Source organism: Gossypium hirsutum, chromosome A10, assembly GCF_007990345.1.
Source record: "Gossypium hirsutum isolate 1008001.06 chromosome A10, Gossypium_hirsutum_v2.1, whole genome shotgun sequence".
Classification (NCBI taxonomy): Eukaryota; Viridiplantae; Streptophyta; class Magnoliopsida; order Malvales; family Malvaceae; genus Gossypium; species Gossypium hirsutum.
Window position 1 is genome coordinate 110,245,695 of NC_053433.1, and position 20,676 is coordinate 110,266,370.

Below are 20,676 nucleotides of genomic sequence, written 5' to 3' on the forward strand. Positions count from 1 at the left end.
TCTTTTTTTTTTCATTCTCTTCTGCTTCTCCCTTTATTTTCCTCCCTTCTCCATTTCTTTTAACATAACTTTTCTATGTTTTCCATTTGTTAAAACTAGTCCCTATACTTTTATTTTTTTGAACAATTTAATCTTTTCTTTTTATTTCTTTATTTTCTTTTTCATCTTCCCCTTTAATTTTAACAAATGGAAAACATTACATTAAAAGAGATGGAGAAGAGAGGAAAACAAAGAAAGAAGCAAAAGAGAATGAAAAATAAAGAAAAAAAATGAAAAGTTAAAAGAACATAAAAGGAAAAAATTAAATTGCTTAAAATGAAAAAATATGGGGACCAATCGTATAAATTAACCTAAAATTTTTGTTTGAAATTATAATTTAGCATGCCACGTCAACTTACCGTTACACTATTAACAGCAATTAACGGCTTAGTGGCTAAAATGTTATTACACATTAACATAACGTAAGTGACTAAAATATAATATTTCAAACATAAATAATTAAAATATAACTTAAGATAAATAAAAATAACTATTTTAATAATTTATCCTAAAATTAAAGTCTTAACTTAAATGTCAACAACACCCCCAAAAGTCTTGGTGTTGGGAAGGCAACACTTGCTAAATTCAACACTGGTTAAGGGAAAGTCAAGCACACCACTTCATGCACTGCAAATTGCAGTCAGCAAGCGATCCTTGAGTCACTGTTTTTTTTTCTTCCCCTCAATTCTATTTATCCATTTATTAATAAAAAGTTAATTATATTTTACTTTTTTATTATTACTTTTACTATTTTTTTTAAAGATGTACAGTTTTCTAACCTCTTATTTATATAAACAAGATATCAAATAATTTAAACTCTAGACTAAATTAATGTAGTGAATTAATTTTGTACCAATTCAATTAAAAAATAATTAAAAAACTATTAATTTTTTAGAATAAAGTAGAATATTATGAAGGTACTTTTGCTTCTTCTTTTTTTAATATTTTTTTATAACATCAATAAAATTTCACCATTTGAATACAAGATATTATGATTTTAAACATCCAACTTTATTATATTAAACAAAATTTTATTTAATCATTATATAAATTTTTAATAAATATATTTTTTACAAAAAATTTTCCCTAATTAAAATTTATAATATTTATCAAAATTATATATAAAAAATGCTTCATCAAGGGTTCAACTTTTTATTTATTGGATAGCAGTAGGATCATTGTAGTGGGGCCTAAAAGCTAGGAAGAAACTTTCTACTCCCTTGATAGTACACTTTGGTAACTTTCGACCTACCATAATTCAAAGCATGATAGTAAGTTCCACACCCATTCCGGTTGTACTGATTAGATGTGTACCATTTTAGTACTAAACTAAAATGTTCAACATTTTTTTTTACACCGGTTCATACCGACTCACTGACGCGATTATCAAAGAAAAAAAGTTTGTTCACCATTCAAATTCTTTTATCAAAAAAGGAAAAGGAGTAAATCCTTACAAATTTCATATTGAATGGTGGGTTTTTATTATTAATTTTATTCATTTGATATTTTTAAATATATTTTAAAAAATATTAATAAATTTGAAATGATACATCTACCACTTACTACCTTGAATCAAAGCCTAAAAATGCATTTATTAAGACCCATATCTAAAGAACACATTGGTGTTCTTAACCCACCAATAAAAGCCCAATTCCGCTTAGAAATAAAGTAGGCTAATATATCTAATGTTAAAATGTCTCTATATTTTTCAAAATTAGAAATTTAGTTGCTATATTTTTATTTCATGAAATTAAATCACTCTACTTTCATGCTTTAAATTTCAAATTTAGTTGATAATATTGTTGATTTTTTTTGTTAAATTCAAATTAATTATAAAGTCATTTTTTAATTACATGGTTACTAGGTTTTTTTTTTTCAAAAATATCATAGCAACAAATATAATAAAAAAATAAACAATATTAACAGTTAGACCTGAATTTTGAAATCTAAAAAGTACAAGGACTAAACTCCATAAAATAAAAATATAAAAACTAAATTCTTAATTTTTAAAAAAAATATTGAGACTTATAACATATTTTAACCTATATTTAAACCATTAAACTTTATTTTAACAAGCCCATATACTTTTTTTTACTTAATTTTTAAAAAAAATATTGAGACTTATAACATATTTTAACCTAAACTAATATTTTTAGCCATAAAAGCCTAAACAAAATATTTTTAATCTTCAAACTAGATTCATATAATAATTTATTGAATAAAATAATATTTTAATATTTTTAGAAAGTGTTTATATACTTAAAATACATTTAATCAAACTCTTTTGCTGAAAGGAATTTAGGGATGCTGGTAAGGGTTTTGGTCCTAAATTTTATAAAATTATTTTTAAGATTTTTTAATTTTTTAATTTTTATTTTAATCTTATAATTAGTATTTAAAGAAAAACAAACGTGTGTTTGGCTCTCCCTCAAAAATTTCAAAGTTTTTTAAAGTTGATTCTTTTATAGAATTTATATTTTTTTATTATAAATTTAGTGATTTTTTTAAATTTAATTTGATAAAAAAATAAAAAATAGTATCTAAATATTAATTTGATAAAAATAAATTTAATAATTTCAATATTTAAGTATAAATTGTATCTAAATATTAATTAGATAAAAAATAAAATTAAATAATTATACCTCTAATACACATTAAGTATTTAACTTATTTTGTTTTCCCTAAATTTTGGTAATCAAGATTATCACAAAATTAAAAATACCTTACTAAAAATAGACTTTTAACATGTATATTTTATAAAAATATATGCCTCCCTTGATTTTCAACAAATTTAGCTCCCACATGACTACTCTTTTTACTTTTTTTTTTTAAAATTTTATGTTGATATAAAGTACATATTATTTCTATTAAAAAAGTATTTATTAATTTTTTTATTCGTATAAGTTAATAAGATTACCATACTCATTATTAGAAGGTATAATGACCTTTTTCGTAAAATAAAGTCACCCCACCATACAACTGCAAGCTTTCAATAATATTTATTTTATAAATGTATTTGACAAATATTATATATTTTGATACTTAAAGATAATTGTATAACTCTTTAATATTTAATTCAAATTTTAGAATTTATTTTGATAAAAAATCATAATTAGCTTATAACATTCATCAAATCAACCTTAAAAGACTTTATTTGACAAATTAAACACAATTAAATAATTCACAATCAACATTAAATTTATTCTATAAACAAAATCATGAATAATTCAAACCTAACAATATTTATAATTAATTTTCATCAAATTAATCTTAAAATCTTAATCTTAAAATAACTAACACTAATATTTTTTAGTATCAAAATACAAATACTAGATTAAACCGAAAAATAACTCATATAACATAATTAAAAAAGTCAAACTCAAGCATGGAATAATATATTAAACCGTATAAAAATTAAGGATTTTTATGGATAAAATATTGAGGCTATGTGCTTATTTAACTATTTTGTTTAAACGTTTAAAGGCTTATTATTATTATTATTAATTTATATTAGCAGATAAAGATTGTAGATAAAACTTAAAAGGCAACTCGGAACACATTCATCTAGCAATAAATAAGAGAAAACGAAAGGAACAGATTCTCTAATTTAACTTGTCAAATTCTACCACTCATAGAAATTCCAGTCGATAGATAGATAGATAAACAAAGTACCTAAGCATACTGTTTTAACCTAAAGGTTGAGCCAGCGTAACAATTGTTAATAGCGGTCAAATGAAGACGGGCGACCTCCCATGCCCGGACGATCATAAGGGCCAGCCCTGTTCCGGTAGCTTCTTCCGTCGTTTCGCGCTGGCCCTCCTGCTCCATACCTATCATTACCTCTTGGAGCAGCATCTCGATACCCTCTCTCTTTGCCAAAACCATTTTGAGGAAAACGATCAGAACCAGCATAACGATCACCAAATCGATCTCCAGTAGGTGGATACCTGCATTGTTTACAGAAGTACTAGAATTGAAGTTATGATATGATGGATGAAGCCGAGCATGTGCAGAAAACCTAATACCTGTCACTAATATAACGATCACGGCTTCCATATCTATCATCTCTACTGTCAAAACGGTCTCTATCTCCATAGCGTCCACCATCATAACGGTCATCTATGTATCGATCACGATCTCTGAAGCGATCACCACGATCATCAGCCCCACCATATCTTGACCTTGAAGAGAACATGCCGCCACTCCCAACTCGGCCACCACCAGCTGAAGGGCAATCTCGGGCCCAGTGCCCAAAACGCCCACATTTGTAGCATTCATCCTGTGCTACAGGCCTGTCTCCACCTGCATAGCGACCCCTGCCACTTGATGAGTAACCTCCTCTATAACCATGATCAAGATCTTCACCCATCTTGGGTTGAGCCTTATTCACTGAAATGGTGCGTTCCCCCAGCTCCCGTCCATGCATCTCCCTGATAGCTTCATCCATGGACCGGCGATCAGCAAACGTGATAAATCCAAATCCACGTGGACGCCCAGTATCTCTTTCCAACATGATCTACAGCCATAGACAAAAAAATCTCATGCCAAAAACAAAGAAAATGTAAAACAAGTACCAACTACTACTAAATATATTTATATAGCACGCATTAGCAATTTATCATATAGAGGAAACAAATCAATAACACGCATCATTTGTAGACTTAAGTATAGAATAAAACATGTATAAATTTCCCTGCAGAAAAGATTAACAGAGTACGTGGTGAATTCATGCCATGCAGCTTGAAACATTTAATAAATTTGAAAAATATCACTCTAAGACAATTGCCTCTGAACTACTGTGACTCAATTAATTATATCACCAGATAGTTCAATTTTATTATAAAAAGAAAGATGTCGAAAGGAGCATGGCATTACAGGGAAAATCGTAAAATTCATAAAATATATCAACTTTCATCTATGGAAATGAAATAAAGGGATTTCAAAATCATGGTCTGCACAATTCGTACAAATAGTAAGGGAGAAAAAAGAATGAAGCATAACTTACTTTCTCCTTGTTATAGTTGGTAATGCATTGATATGTTTGCAAAGATTCTTAAAACAGAACAGAAGATGCTGCAAAATTTCCCTTTTTCTCATCTGATAAAATAGAACTCTGACCTGAACTCATTTCCCATGTGATCCAACATTTCAGTTCATGCATAAGTTATTAGCTCCATATAGTCAAACAAATGGTTTTCTTTCTGATTTTCTGTTTCTCTGTTCCGCTTTATAAAGTTACATTACCCTCAGTAAGTGTTAACAAACAATAGAACACTACGGTTTCCACATTGGCCTAAAATCAATCCTTGCCAAGCCAAAAGCATTTTCCATATCAATGGGTTTGTCTGCAAGCTATAAAAGACAAGCCTCACCACAAGTTTCTTCAAGTGGGGAATCATGCCCAAAACTACCTGCTTCTAGGGATTGGCTAATTCAGTCAGCAGAAATGCCAAAAGAATCAATGATGCATGATCACACTACCAGAACTTATCAAAATCAAGAGAATAACTGCTCCACTCACCATGAAGTTCAAAGAAATTCATATCCTGGTGAAGTTAGAAATTGTGGATATAATATATACTAAAATAATGTATTTCTCATGTCCATGTGCATCAGTTTAGCAGTTAAAAGCTGGTTCAGCTAACTGCCACAAGTAGTGAGTCCAATATCCTATAGTTTCAGCATTCTGGGTAAAAACAAGTGGATAACTTCGAACAGGCTCTCGTCGTAAAGCTGAGGGAGATAATACAGTCACTATGATGCTATGTGTACCAAAACATAGTGCTCCGTGTGCTCTATTATCTGCCATACAGACGCAGTCCCAGTAAAAAGAACAACAATTTCAAGTTCCTAAGGATTTTCATCACAGACATGAGAAAAAGAACAACTTGGGGCTTGCTAAATTTTGGCTGAATGGTGATAGAAGCATGAAAGAATGACATTTGAACTTGATAAACAAACACCCAAGGACCAAGTCTGCAAACTGATGCGACCTCACTTTCAGACTAGTTTAGAATATTAGATGACAGGAAAATTTACACAACTGCATCAATAGTCCAACGGAAAACAGGCACACAACTAATCTGGTACTGAACGTTTCCATTCAGAATCAATTGAGGTATTCAAAGAAAATCAAAAAAGAAATCTCGAAATAAGGCCAAAAACTGGATCTTCCACCATTGTCTAACCACATCAGCAGATACATTGCTATCAATCCCATTCAAAACCATGTATCTCTGGCCTCAGGAAAAAAAAAACATAATCACGTATGAGGATACAACGCTGCTCCTTGCCATCATTTGGAACATAATGGCCCGGAAAACTGTATGCTAAAGCGTAGAGACAAACGTGGAACCACACAAGCACACTCCAAACAAAAGAGGTCATGAACGAGAGAATTGTACAGCAACATAAAGCTCCACAAGGACTTGACAACTAAGAAAGGTCAAGAAATGCTTCCACATACGCTAGCAAAGCAAAAGACATCTTGACAAAACTCTGGTCCTCTTGGAAGGCAAAATGACACAAATCATACTCATTTGTTGTCCATGAGAAAGAAAACAATGGTATTGCCATAAAACTTTCTGGCACTGACTTCACAAAAGCTTCCGTGTGATGCTTACCACAAACAGCCACTTAAGAAACATTCCATATTTCTTTAGACAGTCATTTCAGGCTCATCAAAAGTAAATTTCACAAATAATGCAAAAAAACTCATGGCTTGTGCCTTCATGCATGGACCCTTTAATCCAAACAAAACTGTTTCTCCACAACATAGTTTAAAATAATCAGTTTTAACTTCAGCTCCCTTCGTTAATCATACCCCTTAAATATATACTTTCTGCTTGAACATTATGAACAGAGATGACTTTGCACTTCAACTTGATGCAGTCACCCTGACCAAAAGCACTTCTTAAAAAACCCATCCACAGCATGTCAAAATATTTTTACAGCATTTCAACAAGAAAAGAAACAAGAAAAATTAATTTGATGAAGAAAAGAGAAACAAAAGCAAATTGAACAAATTATTTATAAGCCTAATATCATATATGCTTGTAAAACAAATTCTATTATTGATATATAAAAGCAGTGTCTCTATTAGCATCGACGTTCTAAAATATAGACAAGAGACTAGTAGCAGTGCATGTATAAAGAGCCATAGAGAATTTAACATGACAACCACCTTCCAGAAAAAGAACATTAAAATTACAAAATATTGTTGAATAATATCAATAAGGTCTTAACATAAGGTTGCCTTATCAATAATTTGACCCAATCTTTTTCTTTTTCTTTTTTTAAAATCCAGTGCTAGTGAACACATTCAAAACAAAGTAAATATAACCCCCAAAAAAAATTTGCTTAAAGCATATAATATTCAACCAAATTTAAGGCAAATTCAACAACCCTTTTTCCCATTCATAAGAATTTTTATCTAGTTAACTAAATAAGTATCTCTTTTGCTTTCTATGGCCTAAACATATATACTAGAAAAGAATAAAGAAAGCATAAATAATATTATAGTATATATAGTCAGATATATATATTGGAACCCTAAAAACTCAATGTCAAGATCCACCACTGAACCGAACATAACATGAAAAGGGGAAACCAACCAAAAAAAAAAGAAAATAAAACAGTTTATTTATTATTTGAAGCACAAAAAAAAGGGTAACCTGAGATTCAAGGATTTTGCCAAATGGACTAAACGCATGCTCAAGCTGTCGTTCAGTGACATCCCATGACAATCCTCCCACAAATATTCGGTTCTCTTCTTTCCCCGCCATACTTTCACATATAATTTTCCTTCTCTCTTCTTCAAAAACCTGCAGATGAGAGAAAATAAAACCCAAAAACAAGTTAAAAAGCTAAAATCTTTATATGTTTCCTGAGAAAAATCCTAACTTTTCCAGGAAAAGGAAAAAGAAGGGAAAAAAAATAATTTTTGTTGTTTACCACTCTTCTCTTGGCTTCGGGGCTGAGAGATTTTTTTTTCTTTTTGGTATTTTTATGAGAGAGAAACCCTAGATAATTTCTAGAGACACGTGAAAAATTTTAAGCTGATCGGTTGTTGTACCTTCGGGAAAATGGGCCTTATGGTACAATACTTGTAAGCGAAAGATTGGGCCTTTGTATTCTGGATTGGCCTATTAATAATTGAAAGAAAGTTTTGCCAAATAATAAAAAATTTTAATTCATAACTTTTAATTATCTTTTAAATTTCTTAAATATCTACTAAAAATATGCTTAGGGAATAAATTTATTATTTTTTAAATTTTTAAAAAATAATTTTCATAATAATAAAATTATATTCTAGTGATACTAAAATGTATTTTTATTACCTCAATATCAATTGAATATTTTTATTTTATTATTTTAATAGATTTTTAGTTAATCTTTCTATTTGTCGCTTTCAATCTTTCTTCTTATTTTAATAAATATATATGTTCATAGAAAATTAAAGAAATATCATTGTAGATCAAAAATTACAATTCTAATTTTCAATTTTAATATCGGCATGGATATTGTTATCAATAAAACAAAACTTGAGTTCAAATGCATTGAAACAAATTATTTTCTTATTTATGGGTTGAAGGCAAGTTATGGATAATTCCAAGTGTTATCCCAAAAAGATTAAATAAGTCAAAGCATGGATTTGGTTATATTGGATTAAATTGTAAAAATACATTTTTAAATTTATTTGATAATTTCTGCAATATTTAAATTATTATAACATTTAAGCTCTTCAATTTTATATTAAAATTCACACCAAAATTTTTATTAATTATTTATTGCATTTATCTCCTATTTAATATATAATCTTCTTTAATTGAACAAGCCGATACAACCAACCGGATCGGACGACGGTTTATATCGGTTGCGTCATCGGTTTGACCTTCACTCCCAATTTTTATTCTTGTGTAAAAGGAATACCTTTCATTGAGAAAGAAATGATAATAAATGGCATTAAAATTATAATACAATTTCACATTTTAGAATGTAAAATAATTACATCGTGAGATACATAACCTACAAATAAACTGTACAGGAATTTTAGCATTGTATCAATCAATGATTCATATGATTGAAATCATGTTATTCAGGCAGGAAGGGAAGCCTAGTAACACTTGTTCCTCCGCAGCTATCAGTTAGGGGCTTTGAGCCAGTTTCGTTTCGTAAATTCGATGTAGCTTTCAGGGATTTTGATGATACCTTTTTGTTCAATCTATGAGGAAGAATTTGCAACCTTGGGTTAAGCTCAGTACCTGAGTTCTCTGCATCCAACTGATAGCTTTTGACAAGCTCAAGTTGACGGGCTATTATTTCGGAACGTCTCGGGAGAAGCTCCACTGGTTCACCACCGGGAATGACGATATACTCGATCGCCAGACGAACCTCCTACAAGAAAACAAAGAGAGCTGTCGGTTAACAAGAGTTTGTTTCGTATGGATCGCAGTTCGTTCAATGATGTTTGAGCAGAAATGATTTGATTAAACATGATAAGAGCAGCGTTTAATTATATTCTGGGATTAGGAAGTTGCAACAGTACTATTTAGCATAGAAATAAAGCTTATTGTTGATGTTCTTCGATGATAAACTGAATAAGCTGCTTCTGAGCAGTCAGGTCGAGGTTAGGGTCCTTGAGAAAACAGAGATGCAGAGGTACTGGAGGTTTCTTTACCGGGCATGCTACGGTTCATATAAGTTCAAGAGAAAAGCTATTGAGCAGAATTGGCAAAACTCAAGTGGGTTTCAGTTCCTCTGTTTCCTCACCCGAGAACTTAGTAGCTTATTCAGCTGGTCATCGAAGAACATCAACACTTAATCAATGGTAACCACAAGCATTGCTTCTGAGCTGTAATATTTGTTCACCTTCACCAACAAGATTTCAAGAATAACTGAAGAATTTCAGAACTGTTACGAGTAAAGAGAACAAGGGAAAGATTTAGCACCTCTAAGGCATCGATCTCTTCTAATGTAGGTTTTCGTTTTGGTGCATCATCTTCAATCTCAATATCAGAAGAATCTCTGTCTAGAAGCCTTGACCTTGAGGCATATGATTCCCTTTCGAGAATCATGCGCACTGCTTTGACCATTTGTGCCATGGTATTTGACTGCAATCCAAGAAAACAAAATTTTATATTGATTAAGCACATTTTATATAGCACCAGAACTAATGAAAGAAGTTGGTTTTGTCGGCACAATTTTTTGTGAAAATAGATACGAAGATACCTTAATAACAAACATTGGCAACTTGTGAAACTTTGCTACCCCACGAATCCACGGATTCTGCTTTATTTCAGATGCAGATGCTAATATTGCATCAGCCATCCCAATGTCATCAGTGACGTCTATTTCATCTTCAAGTCCCATTACTGTTGCTACTTGTAAGAGATCAGCTTCTAGGATCTAAAGGATACATCCAACCAGCAAAAATTATATTAGCAATGCCATGCACGAAGAAACTGGTAGCCTCAGGGGCATTGCAAGCAGGGCACCACATTCACTAAGCTTATCAAATGCACCCACAATAATCTATTAAATATCATCCAATAATAATATGAATCATGTTTCTTTTCGGGGAAAAGTTCTAAAACAATATCTTACTCTTGAACCCCGACCTGCTTTTTCTCAGCATGGCCTCAAATTATTATATGAAAGGAAACATAATGAAATAAAGGTAATGGAAATGAAATTTGTGTGCTTCACCTTGTAAGTATAAACAAATATTGGTAAGGTCCTTCTGCTAGCAGATCCAGTAAACCTCTGTTTCCTTTTCGGTTTAGGAAGATAATCTTCATCTTCATCACTAAAATCAACTTCAGCAAATTTTTCTTCATTAACAAGCAAGTCAGATTGTTCATCTTCCTCGCTGTAATCAACTTCAGCACCTTTTTCATCATTAACAAGCATGTCAGATTCTTCAAGATGATCAATTTTATGCACTACAGTAGACTTGAGAGGAACATTAGCTTCAGGCTCCATCTGGCGGATTTCGAATAAAGGAGATTTCCCTGCCAACCAGAAATGTTTCTACTTAAATATCTTATTAAGAGAACACTTCAAATCATACTCAAATGTAGATTCCAAAAGAAGGTTTCTAAATAAATATGTAATGTATATACTCTACCAGCCAGTATAGCATCCACCGTTGCATCAAGTCTATGATGAACACGACACTCAGTCCTAGATGTCATCTCAACAGCACATGTAAAAGTCGATGGGCCCTTCCTTTCGAGAATAGTCTTTTGCACTTTTCTTTTCCTTGCTTCCTCATCACCAAGAGTTACACTCTGTTTTCAAACGAAAGAATGACTTGTAATCCCATGTAAATCCTGCCCTAAAATTGGCATAGCTTGGTAAAATTTATTTATATATAAATAAATTGTACTTGAAACTTTTTACTTGTTCCATAAATTTCATAACAACATGAAATCAAACGAACAGACTCAGACAACAACAGTGTAAGTAACCTAAGTGGTATATCCAAATGGAAAAATCCACTTCAAGTGTATTGAACCCATACAAGAGATATGAAGTAAGATAAAAGAAGCTGCTTCGCACCTCGATGCCACCAACAAGGATCTGTAGAGAAGGGTTCTTGATTATGTTGTCAATGGTCATTCCATGGGCCGTGCCAACCAACTGAACTCCTCGTTGAGCAATAGTGCTGGCAGCTAATGCTTCGAGCTCTGTACCAATCTCATCAATTATGATGGTTTCTGGCATATGGTTCTCAACTGCCTCAATCATAACCTGCAAGGTAATCGAACCCAAGATAATTTAGCAAACTGCAACCTCAAGAATAAGTCCTTTGACATTTTGCAATGAGAAAAAAAACACTCACATTATGCTGCATATTTACATTTGGAACTTGCATTCTCCTTGCACGCCCTATTCCTTCATGGGGGACATCTCCATCACCGCCAATCTCATTTGATGTATCTACAATGACAACACGTTTCATGTGTTCATCTGCCAACATTCTAGCTATTTCTCTGCAAAAAGAAACAAAGATTTTGTCATATGCCAACTGTACCACAAAAACTAATACAGTTTTATGTCAAATGCCTACACAGAGATATCTGAACAGATTGAACCCAATAAGTTTCAGGAAACTCAAACAGTCAGTCAATGAAACCGGTGTGACATCAGACAACATTTAGATTATTAAAGGTATCAAAAGAGAGGTTATCTAATCTAAACAAATTACAACACGAAGCACACAATTAAAACTAATCTTCTTTTTAAAAGCTGAAGAGAAAATCACACAGTAATTATTTTAAGTAAAAGGACATTCAGCGACAACATAGAGATCATTCAAACTTCAAATCAGTACAGTGATTTGTAAACGGTACGCAGGTAAGTACCTGATTAAGGTTGTTTTACCAACTCCTGGAGGACCTATGACGAGGATGGAACCTCCTCCTTCGATCAAGTCACGGATAATCTCAGCACTTCCAGACACAGCTCGACCCACACGGCAAGTGAGGCCAATAATTTGCAATTTACGGTTTCTAATAGCACTAATGCGATGTAAAGATCTATCAATACCCGAACGGTTGTCATCTGAAAAGTCACCAACCTAGAGCAAAAAAAGTAATTTCAGTTCACTTAATATTTGCCAAAAACAAGCAAATTCATTCCAGAACTCATCCACCCACAAAAATCTCATTTTCAACAATCAAAGATACAATTAATATTAAAATATAAATCATTATCATCATACAACAGACATTGTACTCATCATACAAAATATAAATTATTATATCATCATACAACAGCATTATATTAGCTTTCTATTAAAGTTCATTTTATCACCATCAAAAAGAAAACACTTTTTGCAATATAATATTAAAATACCCTAAACCCCATAATAAGGATCACTGGGGCTCCGGTCAACACTATACTGCTATAAAGTTCTGACGTAAAGGCATCACTTAAAGTCAAAATTTTTACCAAAATCTCATCTTTGTTAAACATAAAACAAAAAATCATACCCAAAGCTTAATCTAATTGGTTGACCAATCATCATTAAAAACCTATGGAAAAAAAATTCAACGTGATCATGAGTAATTCACTTAAAATTACCTTAGATGTTGCATGCTTTAAATCTTCATGCTTAACAGGTTGTTCCGAAATAACCCAATCCCCCGAAGGAAACCTAGCGAGAGGTTTCCTCCCCAAATCCATAACCACCTCAATCAACTCCCCAATCTCTTCATGCCCGTTAAGCTCACTCCTCATCCTCGACGGCAACATCTCGAGGAACAAATCGAGCTCCGTACATGACTCCATCCGGGAAGTCGAAGCTGGGTTCGGGCAATCCAACGACGACCCATTGGAGGACGTAGTTCGATCGGAGGGTTTACGGATCTGTGGGGTCCGGAGAACAGAGGCTTGAGATTGCTTCAAAGGCGGCATATATGGTCTTTGATGAGCTCCGCCGCGCGCGGACGTGATGAAGTGGGAATGCCTCTGACGGTAGCGCCATGAAGCGGCGTTGTTGGTGATGTCAATAAGAACAAATCTCGAATTCAAAGCTCTCATTTCCCTTTACTATGAATTTTATTTTCTCTTTTGTTTGGTTTTGGTTTTGTAGTAAGGGGAAAGGAAAGGAAAGCAGATATGAGAAGCAAGGAGAAAGAAGAAGATTCGAAGGGATCTCCTCTGGGATTGGAGAGAAAGTGGGACCCCAACAGAGGAAAGGCAGGCATTAGCGACCATGGAAGTTGTGGAGGTTGATTGAGAAGACACGTGGTGGATATTTTGGATTTTTTGGATGACATTGTAAAAGAGTATAAAACACGGATGACTGACTGTAAAATTTAAGTGATGGTTACATTTAACTATCAAGGAAGGCAAAGGATGCAAGGAGGAAGATGAAGTGCAAAGAAGGTCAGAGACGGCGTCGTTCAGTTGTTGGCCCTACAAATTAGTGGGTCAGAAATAGTGTGAACATCAATCAGCCATTCCAAGACGGCGATTCAGACCAAAATGACGGAAGTGTGGATCATGTAAAGCAAAGTGACGATCTTTCTTCACCATAATGCCTTATTGGTGAAGAGAAAGTTTGGGTTGGGATGATCTAAAAGAGGACATGGTCAACACGCAATAAAAAAAGGAATAATAAGTTGTTTAAACTACACCAACCTGAAAAGTCTTTGGGATGAGTACGGAGCCATCACATTCACAAATCTCTGGATGCAAATTGAGGAGTAACCCAGGTTTGAAGAACCCACACCATCGCCAAACTTATACTTGAACCTGCTCAACAAGTAGCTAAATTTGAAATTAAATATTGTCAATTTAATTTCACATTCAATAGGTTAGATTTCTGTAAGTTTATAGTAGCATGGACTGCATGGTATTGTTTATTGCCACTCTTGAATAATTAATTGGCTTATACTTCCAAAACCAATAAACTAATTTAGTCAATGATTTCAACTTTTTCAAATAAGGTTGCTCATTCAAGGCCTGGTGCTTAAATTTACTACAAAATAAAATTTACTTCACCTTAGATAAAATTGGAAATTTAAACTTCCTTGTCTCATTTCATGTTAGAACAATTTTTTTTTTTAGCAATTAAAATTTTGAGTGTTTGCATATTTAACTTTCAATAGCTAATGATCATCCTCTGTTAAATTAATCTTGAAAAGGAAAGAGAGGAGTTTAAACTTTGGTGGATACTTATATTATCTTTAACCTTATGTTTAAAGCTTACTAGAATATTGTTGGTGATCACTTGAAAAGACTTATAATAGGTTGTTTGTATCGCATTGTTGGTGGATACTTTTTTAGGTATTATTTGGATAGGTTTTCTATTGCATTGTGAGGTATTTGGGTGATCCATTTGTAATAATTGGGGTTGGAGTTGGTGCTACAATTACATATTTGTGTATGGGTAGATTAGACTTAAGCCAATAGGTGATTCAGATGATTATTGAATAAAATCATTTACTAAGCGAGGCTCCACAAAGTAGAATCAGAAACTGCGTTAACAAATATTGTATGTTAATTATCTCCTTACTTTACTCCTTGCCATGTTTTGCATTTATTTTGTTCCTTTCGATTCTATTCCAATTTTTGTTAAAACAAAACCATTGTACAGCCAACCAAGTTATATGTTTGAACAATAGTTGAAACAAAGTGCAACTGGATGCTTTTTTAGTTACAATTTAAAAAACTTATGGTAAAAAATTGTATGTAACCTTCTTTTATGCCTCTTCTTTTTTTTTTTAATTTTATCTCCCTTCTACAAATTTTTTATTTCAAATTTTATTTCCCTTCTACAAAATTTTACCTTTTTTTTCTTTTTCTATTCCCCTTCAAACTTATCCTTTTTATCATGGCTCTTAATTAAAATACAATAAATAATAAAATATAATATTTGAAACTAATAATAATAACAATACATGTACGAAATTTATTGATAATGGGTATCAACAATGAAGAAGATAATGAGGAGAAGGTAGTGGTATATAGGAGGTCAATTCACCTAATAAAATGGAGAGCCAGAAAAGTACAAAAGGTAGAAAATGGGTATTATGCTGAAGAAGACTGAGGTTGAGGACTAGTAAGAGGGTTTAAGATCTGATCCTTTATTCATCGCTCTTTAGGGTATTTATAGGAGAAAGGTCTCCCACCTAATAATGCCACATTGCTAACAATTCTGGGACATGGTGAGTATGTGGTCGAGCAAGTGGCAAGGTTGTTATAAAATGGTTGTCATCAAGCAAGACATTGCTCTGACATTCTCCTTATTGAGGTAATACAGGGTAGTTATGCTTTAGTGGTCTCACTTAGAGATAAGAGCATTCCTACCAAGAGCAGGTGGTTTAATAGTGGGTGGCGAGGTAGAAGGTGGTCTATCCGAGTGCCACACCTAGAGATTGATCAAGCCACGGACAAATGGGTGAAAAGGAATGTGGATCCCAGATTCAAGTAAGTACAATAGGGCCTAGAAACTCTGCTAAGAGGATGAAACCCTTCCATATGCTAAACTTATATTTGTGGTGCCTCGTGACAAGCCTTTTGCACATTAACAACCTTCTCATCCCCATCTTGTGGTTCACTCATAGGAAGCACTGACCATAGGGTTATTTTTTTCCCTCTAAGCTCATCAATCTCTGACTACCCTTCTAGGAAGTTCGATAATAGGTTTATATCTTGTTCAACCATAAATGTCAAACCGACAAAGAGAATGAGAAGAAAAGGCAAGAAAATGAGGGTTATCCTGGAAATCCTAAGCGAAAAACCCCAAACCAAGGAAAACAACAATCAAGAGAGTAAGAAACCCAAAAAATAGAAGCACTTAAGGACCACCTACACAATAGTAGAAAACTAGAAAGAAAAATTCGAAAACCAACTGCGACAAAAATGATTACAAGGTTGAAGAAGAAGAGAATATATAGGATTCTCTCAAAATAGTGCATTTTATCATTTGTACTCCTCAATAAGTCACAGCTAATAACACCTGGACACGTGTTGGATGAAGAGTTGCTGTTCATTATTACTCTGACTCCCCATGCATAACTGTTTAGCTTTGCATTAAATGCAAATATTTTGAAAGCTTCAAGGTAATCCTTCATCTCCAAACACGTACTTAGTACACATAATGAGCAACTTTTAGTCTTCCAAATCAGTCATTATCATACCACCTACTATTTTACCCCTCACGAAGATTACAAATCGTCTCAAGATAGGCTATTTTATAACTTACCTTTCAATGGGGGGACAATTGTTAAATCCATGCTCAACTTGAATACATGGCATCACTAGAAGCTACTTAAAAAGAACTTGTGGACAATCCTCCACCTCTTACCAACTGACTGGCCATAGTGTGAATAGCCAATTGGATAGACCACCTGTTCCTAGCAAGAACACTATTATCTTCAAGTGGGGCCATCAAGGGACCATTGAGTACCTCGTACTTCCACAGGAAGAAGAATATCAAAGCAATGTCGAACTTAACGACATTGCCACCTAGTTGACCACATGCTCACCATATTCTAGAATTGTCGACGACGTGACATTACTAGGTGGGAGACCCTTGTCCTATGAATACCCTAAAGAATGATGAACGAAGGATCAAATCCTAGACCCTCTTACTAGTCCTCACCCTCAATCTTCTTCAATGTACTACCCTTTTCTCTACCCCCTTATATTTTTTCTAACTTTTCACTTGATTAGGTGAATTGCCTCCTATGCCTCACCACCTTCTCATTATTACCTTATCCCTTGTTGATACCTAGTTGTAACGCTCCAAACTTCATATTTTTATTTTTGTGAAAAAGTGACACAAGTGTGTATCTGCTTTAGTGGTTAAGTGTTCTAGGTGTGTGTGTGAGGTCCCAAGTTCAAGTCTTACCTTGGGCAAATTTTGGTATTTTTATGAATTAAGCCATATCTCTGATTAGTAGGATTATAATTAAAAGTTCATCAAATAGTTATCAGAATTAGCTTGCTGGTCTGGTAGCTAAGTGAAATGTTGGTGTGAGGGAGGTTTTGGGTTCAATTCTCTAGGATGGCAAGGGTATTATTTTTGCTAGTGGTGCCATGGAGAGTTTGAGCATAATTGAAATGCTGAAGTGGTAAAGGTGTAGTGGGAAATGTGGAGAGAAAATTAAGGGATTTTAGATAGGAAGAAAGAGTGGTGGACGATTTTTGGGTGTTTGAGTTGTAGTGGGGGAGTGGGGGAGTGGGGGAGTGTGGGAGTGGATTGAGAGATTGAGGGGTTATCTGATTTAGTTCAGATTTTTTACCCTCTTTCTGAAAATTTGTTCTCTCTCCCTAATTCTAAATTCTAACATTTTTCAGTTTCATCTTTGTATATTGTTGAAATTCTTTGTTCTCCTTCTTCTTCTTTTTTTCTTTTTTTCTTTCACTCTTGTCGAAATTCTCATTGAATCCTCCCTTTCCTTTTTCTTTTTCATTTTATTATTATTTCTTGCATCAAGAAATTGCGTTGGTGCGGTTTCGGTAGGTAATTATTTCCCTTCTCTCGTATTTGTGTGTCGTTCGAGTGAGAATCTAAATATTTTTCTGGAATTGATGGTTTAGGCGAAGGTCTTGGAGTAGTAAAACCGTTCTTAGATTGAATAGTGGTTACAAGGTCCTCTGTTGGCGATAAGTCAAGTTTTAGGTAATTCTTTAGCGACGAATTTGTTAGTTTTAAATCTTTAAATGGCTAAATCGAGGTTGTGTACAATGATTTTTAGGCTTTGGTGTGCTTGGGAGTGCTTACGTGTTGGAAACGATACAGATGTGTACCTATATCGCAAAAAAATGAGAATCGGTGAAAAGTCAAAAAACGGTGCTGTCGACACCACACAGGCGTATGGTCGCCTGTGCGGTAGGCCGTGTGACGTAACACAGACGTGTGATCGACGAAGCAGGCCGTGTGCGACACACGGGCCGAACTAAATTAGGCCGTGTGGGCCCACACGGATAGTCCACACCGGCGTATGAAATTTTTGGGCCAAGCCGTGTGATCCACACGGAAAATGCCAATTTGGGATGTGTGGGCCCCACGGACGTGTGGGCCCACACGAGCATGCCACATGGGCGTGTGAGCCCATTTTTTTAAAAAGTTCTATAGGGTTACACGGGTCGCCCGAGTCGATTGTGGACCTACTATAGGTCGGTAAGTATTACTTAGACCCCTATGTGAGTGATCTGCCTGTTTGATTTCTGTACTGAGCATGAATTCTGAAATAAGAATGTATGAACTGTAATTGCATAATAGCATGGCATTTTATGCATGTTGCATTGCATCGGGGTGGGTTGATGATTTTTTGGAGGAAGTGTCTGAAAGACTCTTAAGCCTATTTATCTAGCAGCTTTGTTGCGATATTCTGACTTTGTGCAGCATTTCGGTGCAAATTTTTTTTATGTGACGTATTTCTGTACAGCATGGTGTGTAGGGATAGGTGGGTTGATTTAAACTCCACATGGTGTGTAGGGTTGGACAAGGATGGTGTGTAGAGACTGCTGGGTAGGATTCTGGTATTCTATTTTGATCTGCATATTATATCTGAGATGGGCTAAGGCCCTAATTTATATCTGATTCTGTATCTGAGTGGGTTAAGGCCCACACTGACTTTGTAATGGGCTCAAGCCCAAACTATATATACATGATTGATTTCTGATGTTATGCTGTGTGCATGTATTTTGTGGGGATTACATACTGAGTTTGTGAAAACTCACCCTTTTTTGTTTGGTCTGTTCAGGTAATCCCCAGCATTAGACGGATCGGAGCAGCGGAGGACTCGGCGGTGACCACCACTATTTCGTATTGATTCAATTCATTTTTTTAGTTAATTAATTTTTCGTTATTAATTTGGGTATTTATTTTTTTGTAATTGGGACTTTTGGGACTGACTGTTTAAATTTGGGATTATACTTTGCTTTCCAGTTTTATCTCTACAAAAACACGACGTTTTCTTGAAATTAAAAATTTCCTAAAAAAGAACAGTTTTCTCAAACAAAAAGTTCACAAGCTTCCGCTAAAAAGTCACGATTTGAACCATAACAACGAACATGCGTTTTTTTAGTTAATTAAAGACTAATAAACTGGAAGGGTTTTCACTCGATAAATTAGACTACAAATTTCATTCCAAATTCCATTCCATGTGACATCGCCAGATTCGACCATAACGTCTGGACCGGGTTTGGGGCGTTACATTAGTTCAACAAAATTAAAATAAAAAATAATTTAAATTGTGAGTAAAAGAAAATTTAAATAGGTAAAATACATTATTAAGAATATTAGATGCACTCAAATTGTTTATCATAGCATTGCCATTTTTCTTGAGTTGGTATTACGTTAACTTGTGATATAAACTCCATCGACAACATTATCAATAAGATTATGGCATACCCACGATGTTGGTGAAAATAATTATATAATATATTTATTAAATTGTGAGTAAAATGAAATTTAAACTCGTAAATCATCGAATTAAGAATATTATTATTATTAAAATAAAGCATTGGTCAAGTGGTAAATTTAATATTTTTCTGATGCAATTGGTATGAGTTCAAAGCTTATCATATGCATTTTTTTCTTAAAATAAAAATACTAAAGTATCATTTAATAATATAACTTATTTTAATTACGAAAGGACATTTTCAAAATTTTTCTAACCGAGTTAGTGTCCAATTGACTCATAACATCAACTCAGTCATGGACTTAAATAATAGTATAAATTAATAAATAATAAATAAAAATAACATAAATAATAAATAAATAAATAATAAAATTAACAATACGAAAATAATAATAAAATAATAAAATTCAAAGTCAATCCAAACTTCATCCAAATTTAATCCCAACAAAATATGACTATAATATCAATCAACACAAAAAGATAAAACCACCCCAAGCGATATCATGTTGTCGAACAGAACCCCATCGAGTGTTGAATCCCGAGCTTGTGGATGCTTCAACCTCGTAAGCGTTGCTATGTGACCGTAAGAGATTTTAATGCACCTGGATGTGTTTACAACCTTTTTTTTCCTTTTCAGCAACAAGAATGCTTGATTTTATTGATTATGATTATGTTTAGTTGATTTTATTGCTTAAGTTTAGGTTTTTAGATGTATTTTTAATTGATATTATTGTATTTTACAGTTTGG

At 33.4% G+C, this 20,676-nt stretch overlaps 2 protein-coding genes across 3 annotated transcripts; both read right to left on the minus strand.

Annotated features, from left to right (window-relative positions):
• Window positions 1–3,626: 3,626 nt before the first annotated feature.
• LOC107939272 (glycine-rich RNA-binding protein RZ1C) lies at window positions 3,627–8,117 on the minus strand. 2 transcript variants are annotated; one of them, XM_041078067.1, is made up of 4 exons: window positions 7,993–8,117; window positions 7,713–7,862; window positions 4,065–4,555; window positions 3,627–3,986 (listed from the first exon to the last, which is right to left on the minus strand). In XM_041078067.1, the coding sequence occupies exons 2-4, from the start codon at window positions 7,821–7,823 to the stop codon at window positions 3,758–3,760; spliced, it is 831 nt and encodes a 276-aa protein (XP_040934001.1). In that variant the 5' UTR covers window positions 7,824–7,862; window positions 7,993–8,117; the 3' UTR covers window positions 3,627–3,757. The 2 variants fall into 2 exon arrangements, with proteins under 2 accessions (XP_040934001.1, XP_040934000.1); XM_041078066.1 differs by having other exon boundaries at window positions 3,627–4,006; window positions 7,993–8,103.
• An 881-nt stretch (window positions 8,118–8,998) lies between these two features.
• Window positions 8,999–14,445, minus strand: LOC107939273 (protein SEEDLING PLASTID DEVELOPMENT 1). Its single transcript, XM_016872576.2, has 9 exons — window positions 13,129–14,445; window positions 12,408–12,622; window positions 11,885–12,035; window positions 11,602–11,793; window positions 11,168–11,330; window positions 10,747–11,051; window positions 10,270–10,446; window positions 9,990–10,151; window positions 8,999–9,435 (listed from the first exon to the last, which is right to left on the minus strand). Exons 1-9 carry the CDS (start codon window positions 13,585–13,587, stop codon window positions 9,133–9,135), a joined length of 2,127 nt encoding a protein of 708 aa, XP_016728065.1. The 5' UTR covers window positions 13,588–14,445; the 3' UTR covers window positions 8,999–9,132.
• Between the last annotated feature and the right edge of the window lie 6,231 nt (window positions 14,446–20,676).

Bases quoted from the DNA above. Each gene is read 5' to 3' on its own strand.
- LOC107939273 (XM_016872576.2), bottom strand. From the start codon at position 13,587: ATGAGAGCTTTGAATTCGAGATTTGTTCTTATTGACATCACCAACAAC. The intron at 11,331-11,601 runs GTGCGAAGCAGC...GTTTGAAAACAG, and splicing joins TCCTTGTTGGTGGCATCGAG to AGTGTAACTCTTGGTGATGA. The intron at 10,152-10,269 runs GTATCTTCGTAT...CTTGGATTGCAG, and splicing joins TGCCAATGTTTGTTATTAAG to TCAAATACCATGGCACAAAT.
- LOC107939272 (XM_041078066.1), bottom strand. From the start codon at position 7,823: ATGGCGGGGAAAGAAGAGAACCGAATATTTGTGGGAGGATTGTCATGG. The intron at 4,556-7,712 runs GTTACCCTTTTT...CTATGGCTGTAG, and splicing joins GCAAAATCCTTGAATCTCAG to ATCATGTTGGAAAGAGATAC. The intron at 4,007-4,064 runs GTATTAGGTTTT...CTTCAATTCTAG, and splicing joins GATCGTTATATTAGTGACAG to TACTTCTGTAAACAATGCAG.